This window comes from Anguilla rostrata, chromosome 8 (assembly GCF_018555375.3).
Source record: "Anguilla rostrata isolate EN2019 chromosome 8, ASM1855537v3, whole genome shotgun sequence".
NCBI lineage: Eukaryota > Metazoa > Chordata > Actinopteri > Anguilliformes > Anguillidae > Anguilla > Anguilla rostrata.
In genome coordinates this window covers 27,774,170-27,797,004 of record NC_057940.1, presented here as the reverse complement: position 1 = coordinate 27,797,004, position 22,835 = coordinate 27,774,170, and the positions used below count along the sequence as shown (strand labels likewise).

General features: G+C 43.6%; 1 protein-coding gene across 4 annotated transcripts in view; it reads left to right on the top strand.

Moving 5' to 3' along the window:
- Positions 1–2,955: 2,955 nt before the first annotated feature.
- The window catches only part of sorbs3 (sorbin and SH3 domain containing 3), a 40,606-nt gene continuing 20,726 nt past the window's right edge, over positions 2,956–22,835 (top strand). For 2 of the 4 annotated variants that reach the window (XM_064347501.1, XM_064347502.1), the window contains exons 1-9: positions 2,956–3,283; positions 3,940–4,139; positions 4,381–4,447; positions 4,830–5,072; positions 5,480–5,603; positions 5,725–5,830; positions 6,098–6,333; positions 6,813–6,971; positions 11,098–11,213. In XM_064347501.1, coding sequence (XP_064203571.1) covers positions 3,133–3,283; positions 3,940–4,139; positions 4,381–4,447; positions 4,830–5,072; positions 5,480–5,603; positions 5,725–5,830; positions 6,098–6,333; positions 6,813–6,971; positions 11,098–11,213 — 1,402 coding nt within the window. In that variant the 5' untranslated portion in view covers positions 2,956–3,132. Of the gene's footprint in view, positions 3,284–3,939; positions 4,140–4,380; positions 4,448–4,688; positions 5,073–5,479; positions 5,604–5,724; positions 5,831–6,097; positions 6,334–6,812; positions 6,972–11,097; positions 11,214–22,835 lie in introns of those variants that run through there. The other 2 variants (XM_064347500.1, XM_064347503.1) reach the window with 2 other exon arrangements.

Below are 22,835 nucleotides of genomic sequence, written 5' to 3'. Positions count from 1 at the left end.
TTGTTTTTTTATGATGTTGTTGTTTTGTTACATTACATTACATTACAGGCATTTAGCAGACGCTCTTATCCAGAGCGACGTACAACAAGTGCATTAGCTCAAGGTGCAGAGGTGCAAAAGAAACACACTAGAGTGAAGTAAAGATCGTAGTGCCAGAAGTGACCACATAGATCAGGACTTCAACCCTGTAGAGCAGTGGTGTCAAACTCGTGCCATGGAGGGCCGTGTGTATGCAGGTTTTCATTCCAGCCTCAGATCTTGATTATATAATTAGTTAAATTATTTGCTGAATTAGGGATGCAGGTTTGTGCACAATGGTGACCCGACGTCTATGGTGACCCGCATTGTCTAAATAAAAATTTTCTTATATTCTGTGCTTCAATGCAGTTAAACGCATATGGCTGAATGAGTAATTGGACTCAATTAAGGCAGCATTAATTGGTTGGAATGAAAACCTGCATACACACGGCCCTCCATGGCACGAGTTTGACACCACTGCTGTAGAGTAACCTGTTCAGCAAACAACAATCCTGCCAAGTACAAACTAGCACTGAAATCACATTTGCCTAATCAGAATCAAACAAAAACAAAAACAATCCTGCCAAATAAAAACTAACGTAATCTTATTAGCCTAACTAGGTACATTGAGCTAAACTATAGGCTAGGGAGGGGTGGGGAGAGGTGCAGCCTGAAGAGATGAGTCTTTAGTCTGCGTTTGAAGGTAGTCAGATTCTCTGCTGTTCTGACCTCCACGGGGAGGTCATTCCACCAGCGAGGGGCCAGGACAGACAGCAGACGGGAGCGGGAAGTACAGACGCAAAGAGGGGGAGGTGCCAAGCGTCCAGAGGTGGCAGAACGGAGAGGTCTGGCTGGTGTGTAGGGTCTGATGATCCTCTGGATGTATCCTGGTGCTGACCCCTTAGCTGCCTGGTATGCAAGCACCAAGGTCTTAAATTTGATGCGAGCCATAACAGGCAGCCAGTGGAGGTCAGTGAGCAGGGGGGTGACATGGGAATGTCTGGGGAGGTTGTAGACCAGACGCTCCGCAGCATTCTGTTACTGTTGTCATACTGTTGCCCAATCACTATGTAGGCCTATTATCTTTTATAATCTTTTATGTTTTTAAATGTACAGTGTGTTGAGACATCTGTGAAATGCACTTTAAATAAACGATGACTTGATTAATTATTTTCAATAAATTCATACCGATTCGACACATTTTTGCAAACTAAGGTCCCGGATCTCAAAACATTTCAAACAAAATTACATCTAATTTTCTAATTTAATTAATTTCACAGAATAATGTCATCTACGATGCGGGCTTATGGGTTAACATCCTTATACCAGCCTGTATGTATTTTCTGCAAACACAAAGGAATGTTGCCTAGTTGGATTTATAGGCTATACATAAAAATAAATCGTCACAATTTCATTAGAAGGCCTATTCACGTTATAATGAATACCAAAACCATATGAAATTAAGTTATCTTGGTAATACAGTATGATGTGTTAGTTTACTGTATGCCTATCTTGTGTAAAATGTCTTACTAGCCCGGGAAATATATAAACTTGTATTCGAAACGGTATACTGCTGCCGTCCTGTGGCTCGCATTTAAATTGCATGTTTAATGGCACCAAGACAAGCTCCTCGTGCAATTGCCCCGGTATTTCTTTCCCGAAATTACAGAAATCTATTGCCTGTCTGGTAAATCCATTTTTTCATTGTCCGTTTTACTTTGTTACGAATCTGCCATTTATCATTATCGTTAACCCATATGCCCGCATCGTAGATTTTGACATTATTCTGTGAAATTAATTAAATTAGAAAATTAGATGTAGTTTTGTTTGAAATGTCTTGCAAGACTTTGGTTTGTAATTTTTGTAAAAAAATAAGGAAAATGTATTTCATACACGTTTAGCAAAACATTTAATGTAGCCGTATAAATGTGATTGTTTTGCTAAACGTGTATGAAATGTGCTACATAAATTGCTACACTTGAAATTAAACGACGCGTAGGATACATTTTCCTTATTTTTACAAAAATTACAAACCAAAGTTTTGCAAGACATTTCAAACAAAATTACATCTAATTTTCTAATTTAATTCATTGTTAAATAATGTTAAAATCTACGATGCGGGCATATTGGTTAACGATAATATTAAATGACAGATTCGTAACAAAGTAAAACGGACAATGTAAAAATGGATTTACCAGACAGGCAATATATTTCTGTAATACCGGGGCAATTGCACGAGGAGCTTGTCTTGGAGAAGTACGAAGGGCGACAACCATTTCAATGTAGCCTAAACCGAAGTGCGTATGAAAACAATATTTCATTGTCTGTTCAGACCTTTGGGGTAGGATATTTATTGCATTAAGAGCCCATATTCTACTTTTACCTAGTGGGGGTAGCAATTGAATGCAAGCTGCAGCACATCGTTCTAGTATGCACCACACGCCAGGTCTAGACCATTAAACATGCAATTTAAATGCGAGCCACAGGACGGCAGCAGTATACTGTGTCGAATACAAGTTTATATTTTCCCGGGCTAGTAAGACATTTTACACAAGATAGGCATACAGTAAACTAACACACCATACTGTATTACCAAGATAACTTAATTTCATATGGTTTTGGTATTCATTATAACGTGAATAGGCCTTCTAATGCAATTGTGACGATTTATTTTTGTCTAGCCTATAAATCCAACTAGGCAACATTCCTTTGTGTTTGCAGAAAATACATACAGGCTGGTATAAGGATGCCTTTGCTCCTTGTACTAAGTGCTTTACGACAGCTAGATCCTTAAGCTTAGTTTGGGTTTAGCAAGGTATTTTCTCAAAATTATTTAAAACCTGCATGCTGGAGGATATCGATACTCGCTGTGCACATTGGGTTTATTCAACTGACAAAACGTTCTGTTACGTTTCACGGTCGTTCATAGTTTCCCGTTCCACAAAACGTCACAAGGCAATCTAGCGTGATTGAAGTCATTTCGGATCTGCTGGTGATAATCAGTTTTGTGATGGCATGCACTATCGGTGTAAGGTTTGATAAACAGATCAGGGTGAAAGAGCCAGTTAAACTTCGATTACTTCGATCTCGCGTAGTTGCTCCGCTTGCTAGACAATGGATAAGAAACCGTCAAGTGGAAAGAACAAGAAAATGTTATCAAAACCGAAGTGGTTTCTGCGTTCCGGTGATGTCGAGGGAGGCCGATCGAAGAAGGCGTTTTCGAATCGCTTGGAGAGCGAATCGAATACTTCAGCCCCATCTTCAAGTAGGTAGCACGGTCATCACATTCCGTGTAACTATGTAGCCTGATGACCTGGAAACAAACTTGCAGGAAACAAAACCCTGATGATGACCTTTACTCTCAATGTGTTCCTTTCTTTTGAATTGACAATCAGTTCATTCGCGCTAAACGATCATGTAGAATAAAGATATGACACGTTTTTATTTTATTACCATGGATTGCATCACAAACGTGTGCGGCGTTTTCTTTTATATCCACGTAGGCTATTTGAACTGCCCGAATTCAGCAAATGTCTTAACTAATGCTGTAGTCGCCTGTTGTCTCCAGTTCGGTACCTCGGCGCTGGAAGGTTGAGGCTGGTACTAGGCTGAAGTTGGTTCCTTATTTGCATCTCTGTAATTCGCAATTCTCGGTCCACCTTGATTTGGCATGGCCGATTACAGCTCCTTATTTACAGCACTAGGGACACCATTTAAATGGTTAAAGTCGTTTGCGGCCACTAATGTTCAACCTGATATGAAGGCAGTGGGATATTTTTTCAAGTAACTATGAATTTTAGAATGTAAGTGGAAAATAATTTTGGCCCAGAGATTCCTAGGTTGAAAATTAGCGGTCCAAGATGACTTAACCCTTTGATTCATAAAGGTCTCAAGAATTGATTCCTGTTCATTCCATTCCAGGTGCGTGTCTCCCGTCCACATCTGGGACTGAGAAAAGGAATAGTCTACACTCGACAGCCAAGGCTGTGATCTGTCAAGATGCAAGCACACAGATGTTGGTCACCACACAGAACCGTGCCACGCAGGTGGACAAGATGGTCGCTTGCACCGATAAAGCCACATCAATGGATAAACGCATGTTCCACAATGGCATTAAACAGGTGAACGAGACATTTGGCAGTAACTGGGCTGTGCTGCAGACCCTCATTTTAAAAGCTATGACAGTGTGTAGACGGCAGAAGAATTATCTCACGCATCAACACCATATAAAGTGATCTGCTTTGTAACTTACTGTAGCATTGCAAATTAAGCCGGGTGTATATCAAGCATTTAAAGCTGTGAGTTCAGAGTGCTTGTAAAGAGCAGGTATAACCAAATTCCCACTGATGTTGCTCTTTCCAGGGCCCCAGCGCAGACCCTTTGACTTTTCATTTAGAATCCAGCTTAGGTGCAGACATCATCCGCCATGGTAAGAACCAGTTGTGGATGTCAATAAGATGACTGCGTGGCATTCACCATAGAGGTTCCCTGAGATTATTCCCACAGTTTTGAATTTTATTTTGAATGTACTGACTCACTGCACTCACTGAATAGTCTTGCTGCATAATATTGTTCCTTGCTTTTCATGTTACACACTGGAAATGCTGTCAGACTAATTTTGGTTGCATTTGGGTGCATCCATAAATTTAAATACATTTTACTGCTTACAGAAACTTCTGGATTAAAGGGTGGAGAACCTTGCTATAATGTCCAACTCTGCAATTGAGTTTAAGAAAATCTTGAGGCGCTACTGAGAACTTGACTGACTGGGAGCTTACTGTGGGACTGTGCTGGCTTTATTCTTTGGGCAGTGCTGGAATTTAGTTCAAGTGAAGGATCGCCATGTTCTGTTTTGAGTCCGCTCGAAACGCAGACGTCCATCAAATCCGACACAACAACAACAAATGGGAGGAAGTACACCAGTCCTGATGCCATGAGTCATAAAAGGATGGGCTGCATCACCAACACCAAAACGCCTCCAAAGAGGATTGACCCAAGCCACCAAGAAACCAGCAGCCCCCTGCCTCACAGCCCTTCTCTGCCCCACAGCTCTGGTTAGAAGGAATGCCTTTCCCGATCTTTCAGATCAGAAAACTATTTCCTGTAGCTTTTCTCAGCTTCATATGGCAATATAATGAAGAGTGAGAGAACGATAAAGACTTTCTCACATAGTAATAACTAATAATTAACATCAAGCCAGGAAGTGTTATTGGTAGTTCTTCCTGTTATCCATCCCTTATGAAGTCTCCTTTTATTATTAAATACGCATAAAACCACACTGAAACCTTCTTTTAAAACTTTTAATACAAATACAGTGTTACTGAACCTTGCCTGCTAAATGCAACCTTAAGAGGGAAGTCTACATTATTCCAGTTTTAATCCGACCCTATGGATATTAGACAGGGATAGCTTAGCTGAAATGTGATTGTACGATGTTGTTTTTGGCTGTTGTGTGTGACAGACAAGCAGACCGTGGCGAACACTTTGAAGAGGAAAACACACTTGAAACAGCTGGAGTTGCAGCACACCAACAACCCCAAGAAGGCGCTGGCCCAGGGCTTAGAACTTCTGGGCATGGATGACTGGTGAGCACCTCATCCTTCCTTCTCCTGTAGCTTCCGGAATGAAAATGAGCTGCAAAGTGGTTTGATGCTGCTCGCTGAAACCCATGTGTTTTTACTTTCCCTGTTGTTTATTTAATCAAAGGGAGAAGACCATTACAGGCTTGAACATCATCAACAGCGTTGTGCAGAGCCACCCAGACATCCTGGTCCCCAGACTGCATGATGTCTGCCATACCCTCATCCTGGAGGTGCTTCTGTTTTTCCCTCTTGCATACAGCCCTCTATACTGATTCTGGAAACTGCAGCGCAAGCTGTCGAATGGCCTAGAGAGCCTGTTTAAATTATTCTGCAGTATTCAATAGTGTAAATGATTGATTTGTTAGTGCTTACAGTAAACTGGTCATGTGAATTAACTCGCCCTTAATTAATCAACATTAGTGACAAAGATCTTTCTGAGCTCTGCACAAGGTTTTCTCAGCGTCCTTTGTAATTCTGACAGTTGTGGTCACCTCTAGGTTATGAACCTGCGCTCCTGTGTCTCCCGGGTGGCGGTGTCTACACTGGGAATGATGTACGCCCAGTTACAGAAGAAGATGGATGCGGAGTTGGAGGTGACGGCCGCGGCACTCCTTCAGAAAGTGGGAATTGCCAATGAATTCATCCGGCAAGATGTCGATGCTGCGCTGGATAGCATGGTCCAGAACTGCTCGGTGGCCTTTGTGATCAAGGCTCTGCTGGCTGGGGGCCTGAGGTAAGAGACCTGCTTATGTTTGAGTTGCACTGTCAGGTGGATAGCAGTTCCCCTCGCCTGACAAAATGGAGGAATATTAAGTTTAGAGGCACTAGACTCTAGATCAGGGCTCGTAGCCCAGATGGAGTGCTGTTGGTGAAAAGGACATACAGTCCCACTTTTTCCAGGTGAATAAACAAAGGCTACTGGAGAAAATATTTCTGCAGCAGCCTTTGTTTATTCCACCCTGTTGAGGTGCAGACTATTTATTGGTTCTTCTAGTACATATGGGTAAGGCAATAAATAATCTGCACTTCAATAGGGTTGGGTGGGATTTTTCTTGCCATTGCTTGTTATTCCTTTGAATGCAGGATGATTCATAGCAGCATATTGTAATATAAAAATATATAATGGCCACACTGGATTAGCTAGCATAACAAGAACATTTAGAAGACTGTGCTGGAACATCAGAGTTTACCGGTGTTTTTTCTGCTGTATAGACACCTTAATAGTGTGGTGAGGAAGTGTGCAAGTCAGCACCTGCTCAACCTGGTGGAAATGACCGACGCGGCCCGCCTACTTTCTGACACACGTGGCATCACTGAGTGCATCCTGCCTACTGCAGCCCGACTCGCCCAAGATGCTTCGCAGGAAGTCAGGTAAGGGCTCACCTGTCCGCCACGTAACGAAATAATCGTTCCTTTGCTCTTCTTCCACATGGTTCATTTAGTTTGTTTTCCTTCAGACACTTTGGTCGCCAGGTTCTCGTTTTTATGGCACCCCATCCTGACTTTGATAAAATGTTGAGGAAATACATACCGGCGAAAGACATTCCAGAGATTAGGGACATCGTTAAAAGGGCCCAGGTAGGCTGTGCGATAAGAGGTTGCCAGGTTTGAAGTAGGTTGATGTAACAATACAAGATACATCTTTTCACATAGTGTATCTGTTGTGTGGTTCATTGTATTCTTGTAGCAGTGGCATTGTGGGTAATCCGTACTTATGCTGGTTACTGTATTTGGCAGGAATTTGCCAAAACACGGACCAACAGTCCAACTTCAGACCACAAAAGCTCTCTGCCTGGTATAAATCAAGCTGCAGCTAAGGTTAAACAGTACAGTATGGCCCAGAAAGAAGAATACATCGAGGCAATGAAGGTCCAGATGGCATCCAAAGACTTTCCGCAACGCATTGAGGCTGTTGACAAAATAGTAGCAGACTGCAAGGAAAAACCTGATTTGGTGGTGGCATGCAAATATCCAGTAAGTCCATTCAAAAAGTTGTTTTGAACAGGCCCAAATTTTCTCCTCAATTTGGGCCTTATCATGTTTATTGCAACCTCCATTTTTGATTTGGGAGAGTGGCGAGAAGCTTGCGCTCTTCTCAGAACCATGTGACGTCAGCCACCAGTACATATCACATCGCATTTCACACATCGGACTTGCCCTGACGTGAATCGGACGGAGATGCATCATGTGCAGCTCAACAGACAAACTTGGGGGAGTCGACAGGGGTTGCTGGTTAGCATTGAAATGCTGTCATCCAATCCGACTGAAACCCTCCCATTCCTAAGCAAAGCTAGAGCTAATTGTGTCACCCTGCGGAGCTTCTGGCCACAATCTCCATCAAACTGTACTGGATGTAGGACTAGTCTTGCTCTTCCGTCTCTTTGCTCAAGGTTTTCGATGCCATTGTGGCAAGACTGCAGGAGTCAAACCGAAAGATCAATCAGCATGCGCTGGAGGCCCTGCAGGCAATGATCCCCCTGCTGAAGGACAGCTTAGCTCAGGTTGTGAAATTCCTGGTGCCGGCTATTGTCGACAATCACCTAAACAGCAAAATTGATGTCATTCACAACGCTGCTGACGGTGCTCTGAATTCTCTCATTCAGCATTTGGGTAAGGTCTCTACAGTCTCTAAAGCCCCTTTTTGGCCTCCAGTATCAAAGGCAGGTGGGAGACACTGCAACACTGGACATTCTTTCTCATCTGTTCTAGATAACGCTCTGCTGCTGGAGGTTCTTTGCACCAAGGCCCAGCTCCTGAATGGGAAAGCAAAAGGGCACCTGATTGACAAGCTGGCTGGTAACTCACAGCTCTGTGGCAGGAGCAGAATTCTGACTTGGGGTTTCCATTGAATACATTCATATAACTTTTATGTTGCTAATATTGTTACCATGGCGAATTGGTGCGGTATTGGATATGGGAACCAGCTATGATTGATTTTGTTTTATTGACCGCTTGCGTCCTTTGCCTGGTCTGTCCTTCAGGTATGGTGACAGGCCTATACCCGAGGCAGCCACAGATTGTGGAGCAAAAGGTCCTCCCGTTACTGTGGAAGCTGCTAGTATCCTCCCACAACAGAGCCCCCATCGTTTCATTGTGTCAAGCTCTGCACGTTCAAATGGGCCAGCGTTTGAGAGAGAGTGCAGCCTCCCAGTCCGCAGAGGTGAACAAGGCACTGAACCAACTTCTGCAGACCTTCTGACCCTGAGCTTGCTCCACACACTGATGTTGTGTGCCTACAAGCCCCACTGACCTCCACCCTTGGCTTCAATAAGGGCAACAACTTGCTTTGATCAGGTCACCAGCTTGTCACTTGACAACGGCCAGGTGTCTGTTCACCAGAAATAAGTATTAGCTTCTCCAGTGTATCCTCCTATCTCAACAAAAGCTTTCTTTATGGCATGAATGTGCTTATATAAACAAAGTATTCTGTAATATATTTGTCAAAACAATTCATAAAAATCTGCTTGCCTACCCAATTACTAAAGCTGTCACAAAAATACTGAAGGTTGAAGTACTGGTGCTGGTCTCTTTGAACAGTTCTAAACTGATGACAAATGCACACCAGATATCATTGATATTATTACCAAAAAAGTATCAGGGTTCAGATCATGCCTTCATCAGGGGCATAATACATGTTTTTTTTTCAGAAGTCTCTAGAGTAGGAGGTACCCAAAGATCAATCAATATTTTCTTTACATGATTACATTTTTTTTTTCTTTTCACTTAAGTATGTCAACAGTACACATTAAAAGTTCATAATCAGCTGTTTTAACATATTTTTTTAACATTCTGTATGTTCTGTTGGCTTTTTGTTTTTTGTCAATGATGTCTTTTCAACTTAACTAATATCCTCTATAAAAATAAAGAAAAAAAAACTGTGTCACAAAAATAATTGTATTGCTGAAACAGCACAAAGCACTCTTTGCATGCATGCTTTGGAGTTCGTAGTTGAGGATAAAACACATTGTATTTGTGTGTGTGTGTATTTTTTATCTTGAATGCAAGCTATATATATCCATAATATCAAAATAAAATGAAAATATTTTCAAGAATATTAAGTTAAAATGCATTTACTTCACTGGTAAATTCAAAACAAGTACTGTAAAATAGTTCAATGAATTTTCAGTTACACAGATGGATATTGAAGTAATTCAGGTTAAGCGCCATGCTCAATGGTTTATCAGCAGTGCCCTGCTTGGGAATTGACGTTTTATCCCTGGACTTGCAAGCCCAATTCCCTCTCATTATTCAGCACTTCTACGCCATGTGCTCTTGATCTTGACTTCATTCCTCAAAGAAGGCATCTCAGTTCACTACTATACATATCTCATATCTGTGTCCTTGGGCAAATGTCACTGCTGTACTGTTATGCAAATAGGGTACTTATAGAACAACCATTATCTACTTTTGTTCCATATCCCGCTGTTTGTCACCTGAACCCTTGCTAGTAGCGCCACACCTGTGCACTCCTGTGATACACTTTCCAAAGAGCCAGTGGTTTATATTCCGCAGGTCATGGTGCAGAGTACTGCAGAAGTCCTAGCTGACTCATGGTCGTTGCACGTGATAGTCTATTCCAGGTAAAGTCCCGTCATGGGTGGAGCGTTTAGTGAGATGCTGAACAAGGGTCAACTGCACCCCTGCTCAGTGTCATTCAAACAGGAATTGTTGTCGGAGACAACTACTGTAGCAATAAAGGATTCTGCATGTATTTATGGAACTATGGGCTCGCTCTTTAGAATGCTGCTGCGTCTCAATCTGAGAGTCGCAGTACCAAAAGTGAGTGAGTGATAGTGACAATTGTTTGGGGTTAAAATGGCGGCCCAAGGCGGAACTTATGGTGCAGTCCATAGTGGAGCCAACTCTCAAGCCATATGAAATACTCCTCTTGTGCCCAGGGGTTTGATCCCCAGCAATGGCACCTTCTGAGCTGTGATCCCTTGTCTGTTACCCTCTCTGCTGTCTTTCTGTCTGAATGAAGCATAACATATGAAAAGAGGGCAGACTGCCCGATTTCCTTCATAAAAAGCAAAACCGAAAGAAATAAAAATAGCTGTCTCAACTTGAAAGTATTGTATTACAGCAGCAGAGGAACTGAGAAGCACTCAATTGCGTGAGGAGCCGCATACTTTAACAGTGACATTGACAGAATGAAGCATCTGTTCCTGGTCCCTCTCCACTACTTTAGCCCCTCCGGAAACTGCAGTAAGCTGGAAAAAATATTCATGTCTTTATATAGCTTGTCATATTGCCAAATAAAGTCAGGATTAAAAAAAAAATATATATATATATATATAACAGCTCCATGGGAATGACATGGGTGTTCTTGGTGATTCTGCCCAGTACAGCACGATGTATGATTTATCGCATGAAGAATGTCATAAACCAGTGGAATAACAATAAAACTCTTGAAGGCAGGAGAAGGAAGTGAAAAAGAAGGGTGTGACCTTTGATTGTTTATTGCGTCGCTGGGCTGTTAAATATTTATTTTGGACAGCGGTGCTGGGTGCAGTTCTGAGGGCAGAGGCTGGAGGAATTCAATACTGGACTGTTGCTGCTTGGAGCACCAGCTAGGTGGTGAACGGGGAGAGGAGCTCCGTACAGACCCGAACCGTAAGTAAAGCCACTTCCCTCTCTCTAGTACAGGATAGGGAGCACCTCTGGGACCAGGGCAGTGGGTGGGTGCAGTGTACTTTTGGGAGCAGGGAAACATCTGTTGGTCAGTTCCAACACTCACCGGTGTTGGCATAACATTCTGTACTCTCGTCACGTGATGTACTCATCTTCCTGTCTGCCTGTCGTTCTCCTTTAATTCCAGTGTTATTTCAGAATAACAGGGCACAATAGCCAGATACAGGGTTGCATACTTTGTCTCTGGCCATGTCACCCTGCCGGATTCCATTAAGATAATGCCATTTGGAAACAGAAATCACCTCAATTTGTCAAGGAGTTATGAGTATAGGTAAATACTGCAGCTAACCATACAGTAAGTCTAAAGTGAATGGACAATTACAAAATAATATTGATATTTATTACTGAAAACAAATACATTACCCAACTATACAAGTCATACAGAATAAATTTGGAAAGCTTAATGCTCAATGGACAACTGCAATCGATATTTATGTGTGAAAATGTAATTATCATAATCACATAAATTAACTTCACTAAGTCATTCTGGAAATTTAGTAGACTTAGTAGATGGGACTGATTTTGCCTGAATTTCACAGTGAGGGACACAATGTCCTCGTTTACTCTGGTGGGTTTCACACTGCAAAGGTGTCTTTGGTGCAGCGATGTTATTTTATGGCCTCTCCCCACACCTCATGCATATCACGTAGCGTGAAGCCTGATCGACCGGCGTCAGCTAATGGTTTTGTTATTTGTTTGCTGCTATTCAGCTTTATTGATCATTTTGAGTGTTTGTAATGCAGCCTAGCGTCCCGCTGTCCACCTCTCACTCTCTGACTGGCAGCCCTGGCAGCTCCTCCCCTCCCCACGGTGTCAGGCACTCTGTTTCTGAGCTGGTTGGGCAAGAGAAGCCCTTTCCCCCATTGTGCCTGCCTGCTTTTGGACAACACAGTGGAAACACTGAGTTCCACAAGAGCACAATCTATTCCAGCTGTGTGTGTGCGTGTGCATGTATGTGTATGTGTGAGTGCGTGTGTGTGCTTGTGCATGTGTGTGTGGGTGTGTGTGCGTCTCCCCACATATTGGTTACAATCTGTTAATGCATGTGTGTGCATACACATTCACACACCCTGGTGATTATATTTAATTTTAATGCGCAAGGGGTGGGTCAACATTGTAATCTAGCATATCATAACTTAATATTTGTTCTTAAATTGAAGCACCTTTGGAAATGTAGGCAAAAGTAGCAGGTGGCAGTATGTATCTTTAATCATGTTGGTGGCCTTCTAAAACAAACACCATAAAACTGTGCATTGCATATGCGAGTTCTGAAGAGTGATGAAAATTGACAAGTATTTCGCATTGCTCTACAGAGACCCCTAGTGTCCAGATTTGCGGTGTCCTCACAGCACCTCATTTGACCTGTTATTTACATACTGATAAACTTTGAGGGACAGGAGCAAGCACAGTGCGTCCCCAGTGTGTCCTCATATATGGGGCTCAGACATTGAAATGGACTTTGGGAGCTGGCCCCATGCTGCACATTCAGAAAAACAGATTGAGAAAGTGCCTGCCTTTTCCTGCTCATGGATCACTAAAGGGCGGGGCCACTCAAACTGTGCCTGCACGGGAATCGCTATTATTTCCAGCTGTGTATGGAAACTATTACAGCGCTCCAGCATAGCTACAGAGTGGGTGGGTGGCGCGGGGCGAGTGCATGCTTCCACGCTCGTGCGTATTGAGACACACACACACACACAGGCGCACACACCCATGCACAGAAAACAGTCGCACAAGTACACAAACCCAGCCTGAGTCACTCACTGGAGATTTTAGCCAAACCCTGACCTGAGAGAGAGAGAGAGAGAGAGAGTGAGCGAGAGAGAGCAAGAGAGAGAACAGAGAAAAGACACAAACAGCAAAGACACTCGCTTTCTCTCCCTGCTTCCCTGCACTACAGCAACCCTACTGTTGAGACCTTACTGTAAGTACTATACTACTCACTACTCACTGCTCTGTCCACTTACTCACGCTGACTATCAAAACCTTCCTGTTTAACACTCTCTCTAGCAGTGAGCACAGTGAATTACAAGCAGACAAATTACAGTACATGTATTGAAATTCTTATGTTTTGTGTGAATCTTCTACTGTTGAATGAGTTTGAGTAGCTATTGCCAGAATAGGTCTTATGTGTACAGTATTCTTTGTTTCACAGTCAGCTTTTGGACAGAGAGGCACAGTAAGAGGGAAGTTTTCTGAAGTGGAGACATGCCTCTCTCATCTTCATGATAGTGGATTGATAGAGACAGCAATAGCTCTCTTCCGGAGAGCACAAGTGTTTTTGATCAAGTTTCAAGACAGGCCGAATCAGATTGTTTTACACTGTAAGGAACGTATCTGTTTGTGAAATGGGAGATTTTATCATCTCGTAGCAACACAAAAGAACAGTCATAGTTTTCCCTGTTTGAGTTTGTATACACAAAGAGCCCTGCTGTAGTCAGAACTTCCTCCTTGTCAAAGTGCATTCCAATTTTTTTTCAGATGTTTCAGGTGAGCGGTTCTTACCTGTTTACAAATCTTGAGCTTTTTTGTACAAACCTGGCTAGATGTCACTTTTGGTTGCTGCAGCCCCTGGTGAATGCATGTCCTTTGTCAGGCTCTACACCTCTGGCAAAGCGCTGTTTCAGCATCCTCCCATGAGGAACTGCCTTAGGGACAAGCATTTGTCAAAAATGCACACAAAGGGACCCTCGTTTCACAAGGAGTAGATTTCACAGATCACATCCTACTTTTATTATTGTCTGAATTGGCTGTTTAGTATCTATATTTGTTCTTTGATCTTTCATTTATCAGAACTGAGGGTCATTTATGTGTCTACCTTCTCCACAAACCTCCCCCAGTTTTAAATCTGTGAGCTGGTAGTGTTCAGAACTCATTTCCCCATTCAGATTTTTGAAAATGATACTGTTTATCTGTCACTTTGCAGGGCATGGATATGTAAATAAGAACAATCTAACTGTGTGATCACTCGTGTTAAACAGTAACTTCCCCACATCTATCTACTGCAAATGGCCCTGCCTGTAAGGGATTAAGTGGGGTTATATATCCATCAAGGGTAATTTGTACATGTTTCCGTTATGCAACCCTGTAGAATTTATTGGGCCAAGAATTCTTGTCTTTGGATGCTTTATCCTTTGGCAGCAGTTGTCTGTGGTGAAAATCTTCCAAAGGTGTTTGGAGGTGTTTCGTTCACCGATTTCTGCTGTAGTTTGCACTTTGATTTTAAATGGGGGTTTGGTTGTGTGTGGATGCTGTGCAAGAAGTTTCTATCCGGCCATGGTTGTGCCATGGTTTGTTTATGTTGCTTAATTTTATTTATCAGTGTGTGGAAAAACTGGAAAAACCAGATAATCCTTTGCTGATATTGCAGAAATTTTAGTGTGGTTAATGTTAATGTATTCTATTCTTACTGTATGTTACAGTCACATGTTGTTTAGCTGATGAAAAAACAATTTGTCGTAATAATAAGTACGTAATAATGGTTATCATCATAGCCCATGTTATGTATAAATGTTTCACTTCAAAAATGGAAGTTATTTAACAATGCAATGCAGAAAAGGCCAAACAAATACAGTTATAATCATGATTTATGTAAAAGGCTTATAACAATAGCAAAAAGAAAGTGACATGAACTTCAATAAAATACTGAGGAAGGTTCTAAGGTAGAGAATTGTAAACGTATAAAAGATAAAATTATATTTTATCACTTTGATTCTCTGACCAATGCTGTTGTGTTTGGAGGGGGAAAAAAAGCAAGAGAGTAAGGGAAACAGAGGGACAGCTCATGGAGAAAGACCAGAGAGCGGACAGTGCTAGGAGTAATAGACAGTTGAGATTTCTGGAACAGGTAGAGGATGGTTTGGCTCGTGTTTCACATGGGGACCTGAGAGAGAGACAGGGGCACCAGGACATCAGCCAGAACAGTGGTCAGCTCCATTGACAGTCAGGGCGAAAATTCATAGAACTGGATCACAGCAGGGGACAGGGGGACAGCAGAGTGATGAAGCCTGCAACACTGCTCAAACAATTTAGCCCCCCCCCCTTTTTTTTAAATGTGGCTCCAACTGCTTGGCAAAAACATTTTCAATAACCAGATTCTGTAAGTGTACACCATACTGGTCTGAGAGAATCCTACCCGAGCCAGCCTCTTTAACCGCTGAATTATTAACTACTAGCTGACTCCGTCTATTCCACTCTGAAAGTGAACTGTGAAATCAGGCAGACATGGCTGTCCATGACATTGAAAGGGCCGTTTAAATGTTTACGGCAAATGCAAATGCGTGATTAAAATTTCAGTTAGAGACTGGATTAGCAAAAAGGCAGCCGGCTGCATTGCGCAACTAAAAAGGGATCTGGTTTGTGTGTCACCGAAAGTAGCTGGAATAGCTGGAATAGCTTGTTTTAAAGGGATGGTTCACTTTACCATGAATGGTTAAAGCATGGCGTCTGAGGGTAAATGCCTCAGTACAGGTGCATTTTTTAGTCTGTGTTTCCTCTTGAGGTGTACTTAGTCTTTCTGTTCTCTGTTAATGGGGGTTTTATCCTCATAGCATTCTAATGGCAGGTTTCATGTTATCAGTTGTTTGAGGAATCTGAATGCAGTGCCCCAAACTGGTTTCATATCTAATGTAAAGCTGGTTGGGATGTCCACTAACTGTGTCACTGTTGTCTGGCTGCATTCTTATTTAATCCTCAATATAAAAAGCACTGTTTCTTAGGATGCTTTAAGCTTGGCCTTTTCTGTTGAAATCTGTCATTGCCCACCTGTGTACTGCCTTCTCTTCCGAGCTTGTTACAAACATGGATGTTGGCTCAAAGTTAATGCATGTAAAATGCTAAGTATGCTAACAACGTAATGGCAGTCTTAAGAGTGAACATAGCAGGGCCCTGAAGTTTTTTTGGGGTTGTGTCCCTTAATCACTGCTTACCTCAACAGACATTTCAAAATACAGCTCTGTAAAGCATGGGAAACCCAACTGCATGTATCTGGATCTCCCCTAGGGAGGTGTTCTGTTCATTTGGGTGTGTGGAGGCTTTGATAAGAGGCCACAAAAACCTTGTACAGCGGAGAGGTGGTCTAAAGGGGCCTAAACCCGATTAGGTGCAGGCGGCACCTCAAAAGCTAATGAGTCAGTAAGTCCCTCTGAGATTTCCTTAACAACGTGATCCAAAGGCTCTTTTTTTCCAACCCCTGCTCTTTACTCCACTGCCCAGAACCCTGCCCTCTGCATGCCAGCACAAGTAGCGAGGAGGGGAAGTGCGGGAGAGGTACACAAGCCGTGGGGACACATTGGGAGGGCTCGTGGGCGTGGGTGGTGATTAGGGTGGTGGACGTGGTGTTGGCAAAACTATTTGCGTTCTCCTGTCCTTAACCCTGCACTGTGAAATATCACCTTTTCACAACAAAGAGCTTTCCTCATTGAGGGAGCCCAGAACTGGCAGGCGGAGGAGGAGGATCGCTTTTGAACGGGCCCCCGGGGGTTGCCATGGAAACGCCCGTCAACCGGGAAGCTCTTCCCAGGCCGAGCGAGTAAAAAGTGAGCGAGAGAAAAATGAGAGAGGAGAGAGGGAGAGCTAGCAGAGAGAGAGACCAGAGCGGACAGGGCTTGCGGGCAGTGCACACTGCGCTGAGCTGGGGGGGACCACGTTCTTCCAGGGCTACCCTGCGTGGCGTACACACACCGGTGAGTAACCCATGCTGGTAAGCTGTGGGTCAGCCCCATGCTGAGATCCTGCTTAGACAAGCGGCTTGTGTTTCACTGGGTTTGCTTTGAATGTCTGTTCTGCCTTTAAAGTCTGTTGTGTACAGTACTTGTAAGTTTATTGCAGTGGATTTTCTCAAGGATTCTTTGGAGCTGTGTTTTTAAAGTGACATATTCAAGGGGCTCACACATTGGTAACGTGGGAAGAGCATCACCTGTACCCAAGGTAGTCTCACCCATGCGTAAATGAAGACGCGGCATTTCATTTACAGTAGTTATGTTTGGCCTCAGTCTTATGAGTTAAACTTTCTCTCTGTGCCGGTGTTTTGTGAGAACTGAAATGGAAACTTCCTGTGCCAGAAATAAGCTGTCAGCTCTGGGGACTGGGGAACAATGGCTATAGCCGAGTGAAAGAGGCATGGGTGTCTCGGGCTCTGGCATGTCAACAGGCAACTAATGGGCGGTGGCAGGGAAGGACAGTGGACCTGAGACCCGTTGATTTGCTTGGCCGCACTGCGGTCCCAGGGAAATGGGCGGCACCTCTCTTTGTAGAGGGGTACCCCCCTCCCCCCTTTCATGTCACATGAATCTGAGTGGACGGCACTGTCAGAACTATTCCTCCCCTGGGAGCTGACGAAAGGTCCCGGAGCTTCTGATCCCCCCCTCCACCGGCCTCACCTCACCGGTCCTTGTAAACATCAGAAAGATTTCTTCACCTCAGCTTGATCCTCTTTATAATCCTCCATTTCTCCCCCTGTTATCCGAACAGGAGTGAAAAAGGGAATGCCCTAATTCTTCAGTTCATTTTCAAACCATTATGATCCTTACCGACCTGCCCCGCACTGAACTCGGAGAGGGACAGGCTGCGGCACTTTTGTCTTTGCATATGCAAAGAATGGCACGTGCTAATGCACCAGGGCTATCTTGATGTAATTAATCTCAGTTTCTGTATAGGGATGAATTACTGTACAGTACAGCAGTGTGAGTGAGCTGGAGACCTTTGACAATTATCAGCGGAGAAAATATGCATCCATGTATCTGGTGCGATAGTTATCAGGTTTCGGAAAAATACTTGAATGGGACGGAGAGGCACGGAAGCATCAGGACTTGCAAGGAACAGCTGAGGGCAAACAATGAGAAAACAGGCAGTAGGAAGTCTGAAATGTATGGCGGGGCACACTTATAGACGAGAGTTAAAATGCTCGTCCATTATACAGTCCAGTGGTCTGCCATTGGTCCTTTGAAGGGGAGGCCCATTGGCTGCATAATTTACATCTGAAAGAACGCGCAGATAAACTGCTTGGCCACTTCATTAACAAGTAGCATGTGAGGCCTGGCTTTCCCCAACCTTGGCAGGCTGAGAGAAGAACCATACAAGGAGACGGAATGCTTCTGCCTGTGATAAATGTGTATATCCCTCACCCACAGGATAATATCAGTGGATCAGATCCTTGTACGGTCTATATCTGTGTTTCAGACACTCCGAGTTCATCATTTGAGGAATGGATGGAATGATTCTGTTCCCCTCATAGTGGACAGCCTCAATTTTCAGTGCAACAACAAAACAAGTCCCTTCTCTCAGCCTATGTAAAAACGTACCTTCTTTTCATTTGCAACATACATCCATCTGGTGTTATCTTACATAGTATTAGCCATTGATTTCAGGCATTTTGGAGAAGTGATGCAGTTTTTGCGTGCTATGCTGATGGTATCATTGGCGTGATCTATATTGATTTTGAATACAGAATAAGGAAAATGGCTGCCGTGGTAAAGGGGGTGATCTGGAAAAGCAAACCAGCAGTGCTTTGAAGGTGTGATTTGCCGGAAGTGATATAAAGTGAGGAATGAGTTCATTTGTTTACCATTTACTGGACATATTGCAGGAACTATTTCATTTGGTTTCCTGTGATAACATAGAAGTAGCACAAGTGACAGTTTGAGAATGGCACACAGAAAGCTAGACTAGAAAAACACAAGGGCTTCCTCTACAGGACAAAGTTCAAGGGATGTTTACTCTTCCCGATAGAGGTCCCGTGGTGGGTGTTCTGAGAAGGAGAAGGAGATCTTCCTGTTACTGTTATCTTCGGCAGGCAAACCTGTGCTCATCAAAATTTGGCCCATGTCTGAAGGAGTCTTGCCTTTATGGGGGCACACGTCCACTATTATGGGATGGAATCAGCAGCCGTTCCCAGACACTGGAGTCAATCATTAACCCTGGCCCTGTCCTCTCAGAGCCTGCGGACACAGAGAAGGTGAAAGCGGGGAGGTCATTCACTGCTATCTGGCTTTGTCATTTCCACAGCGTGGGGAATGGAGCTGGGTGGGGGGGTCACTCCAGTTGTCTTTTTTTTTACCCTCATCAGTAGTTGCCTGACAAGAGTAATCAGCCATTGAAAGGTAGGTAGGAGAAGCCAGGGGTCGAGGCTGTGTCGCTGCCAGGGGCAACAGAAGCTGTTCATGTGGCATCTGCTGTGGCTGCCTTGACAGCGGGGCACCCTGGGATAGCAATGCGGACGCGTGAGGGGCAGCGAGGTCAGTGCTGGACAGCAGGCCCACCCAAGGCTCGCTAACACTGCCTGGGTCTGTCACTGCGGACCCTCACACCATGTTCAGGTGAAAAGCCTGTTCTTACATCCCATGGATTCCCCTTCCTGAAATGGAGGGAAAAATTTTCTCAGTCTGTGAGGTGGACCTTTACTTTGGGATCACACTGGGAGGTTTCTCTGAGAAATGACACACCTTTGTCTTTGACCAAAGGATCCCTCTCCATCAAAATTTAATGACTCTGTCATTTTGTTTCAGCTGCTAAAGAGAGACACACAGTTAATATTTGATTTTTACTCTTAATTTGGGGAGTTTTTTCCAATTGTAGAAAAAATAGCCAGCCCAAAATTGAAGCAGGTCTTTCAGATAATGCCCCAGTTTGCTCTTTGGACCCCTCTAAAGGTCCTTTGGAGGGAGTTCCCCCCACGACCCTGCCCAAGATAAGCAGATATAGATGATGAATGGGTGGATGGATGGAGGGAGTTCTGTCTCTGTAGGTTTAGAGAATTGTTCATACTAAGCCCTCCCACCATCCTTGTTTTGAATGACTGGCAACCCACCCACTTTCACTACCTGAAATGAGACCACATGCTTGAGTGGGTCACTGGCAGAGCAGTGTGTATTAGAGCGCCATGGATATGCTGTTTGTCAGTGATATATGAGGATGCCTGGGAGACAAATCCATCGCTGTTACTCTCCAGGCATAGCCCTTTCCAACATGATTTAGAAGTTTACAAACGGCATGTGACAGACAGGCAAGGTTGCCAGAAGGATGGGCTTCTCAACATTTCTAGAATCGTGTCTTATCTCCCGCCAAGTTTACAGAGGCCGCGACATGGAATTCAACACTTTTTACGGCATCCTGGCAGGACCAATGGGAGTCTGCTGTGTGTGTGCGCAAACTCAGAATTGCAGCCCCATATTAGGCAAAAAAACATTTGTAAATAAGGAGCCTCAGCAGAGCATGTGCACATTAATTAATCCACTGCAGTAAACAAACATAACGTCCGCTCTTGGAGGGAATCCCAACCAGAGCGGCAGATTGGAGTCAAAGCTTGGTATTAGTAAGCCATGAAGAATGCGCAGGGTTTTAAAACATGCAGGACACAAACATATCTGATGAAGCTAGCCTGCTCTGAGGGGGGATTTTCACAAAATGTTAGGACTGATTTTACCTTATTAGGTTAGATCTTGTTTTGGCTTCCTTTGCTGTGGTCTTTGTTGTGTGGGTCTGGCAATCGTGTTGGTCCACACAGCTTTTGGGCTGAAGTTCCCACCGTACTTGTTTAGGCAATGAATTCTGCTGACGTCAGACACACTGCAGAGGAGGGCAAGCCATTGACTTTTTAAGGCTTGAGATTTCTTTCTTCTTTTTTTTTTTTTACATTTTTGTTTTTCAGTCAGATTCTTGGTGTGGGTCCCAGATGCTGTATGTTCTGCACTGTGTACTGTCAGGCTATGAGGGCACATTAAATCATAAAGGACATTTCTTCTCTCATTCATCTCATTTCTTCCAAAGTGCAACAATTAAGAAAAATTACAGTTAATTTGTGAATGCCGAAAATTGCACAAATTTCAGCACAGTGAATTTCTGAATGAAAAAGAGAAACAAAATGGGGTGTCTTTATTCCTCGGCTGGGAGTATGGACATGAATAGCCACAGTGTAATAGGAAAGAACAAACCCGATTGTTCCTTTTTTCCGGTACTGAATTAAGCAGCCCGGTGAGTGAAGAGCATTTGTACAAATGGACATGAAATGCACGCCCCCGTTTTCAGAACCGACTGAAATGTGAAGGGGGGCGCAGAGTCACAGCTCTGGGTTTTCTGTAAGTTAATGACCCTGTGATGGAAAGCAGCATAATGTCAAATGACCAGTTAACTGCTTCAGTTTTCAGTGGTGAATACTGATGATGACAGACTAGGCGAAACATTACAAATGCCCCAGGGAATTATTTTTATGGGCCTTGCTAAATGTAATTTTTTGAAGGCGCTAATGATCAAGGTACTTCCAACAGTGAACTTAAGTATAGGATTCCAGTGAATTCAAAGGTTGCTCTTGTGCTTGTGTTGCATTGGAATTAGACACTTAGCATTCGTAAGTGTTTTCCTTGTTATGTAATGCAGCTCATTTGGCAGTGATGAGTCATTTGGAGTGACATAACCCCCTTGGAACAAGAGAGTGATTAAAGCTTCTGTGCCAGTGGCCTGGTGTTTTGGATCTCTCTCAGGGCAAACAGACCACATAGTTTATGGTTACCGATGTTCCAGTTACTAGGGGGGCATGGAAAAGCCATTCATCGGGAGGGCAATCGGAACTTTAACATTACTGCCCGGTCTGAGTCAGAGAAGGGGGGGGGGAGTTGCTTATCAATCCCAACGCTCTGTGTAAGCTCCCTGAGAGATGGCCCCCAATAGCACGGTTTCTGTGGCAACAAACTTCTGTGTTGCTCCGACCCCTTTTTTCAGGCTACGGAGCGAGGGAGTGCCTCTACTTTCTCCGGAAATGACCTCCCCTTCAGCCCACAGGTTCTTTGATGTAGCATCAGCTCTTGTAATCTGGTTCTCAGAGCTGCAGGGGGATTGGGAGCAAAGCTCATCAACGTGTCCGTACACGGACAAACGTGTCCGTGGCAAGACTTGTCTGTGTCTGTGGCAAAAAAAAAAGAAATTGATTGTGGAATGATAATATACATTGCAATCATTTTCTTGTCAAAATATTGACAATCTAATGTTTTCTGAGACTAATAAATAAATAAATTAAAACTTGACCACTTCAAGTTTTGTATGTCCGTGGTAAAAATTGCATTTTGACCAAAAAGTCAAACCACAAGCCAACACGGTGATGGCCCCTGATTGGGAGCATTAACTAAGACCAGCATTTCATTTTTCTGCAATGGCTGCTTAGTCTCACCAGGCACACTGTAATGGAATAAATGAGAAGGCCTGTGACTCACGATTATTGTTTCAGATCATCCTGACGGAGTAGCAGAGACAGGAACATGAACCGCATTTTTCCATCCTGGAGCTCTCTGATTGTGCTTACATGCAGTTTCTCTTGGATTGTGAACTATACCCCCTACATATCCTGGTTCAGGAGTGGTTTCTACTTCCTTGGCTTCTGAGCTGTCTCTTTCCAAGAAAGCTCACAAATTGTGCACACTTAGACAGTGGAGAAGCATAAAACACCCCTTATCCTTAAAGGTCAAGACCTCACTTGCAAGAACAGGACAGGATGGCCAATGGGCCTGCATGAATCAGTTTAAACCAAGAGAATGCCAGTATAAATGAAGACCTATG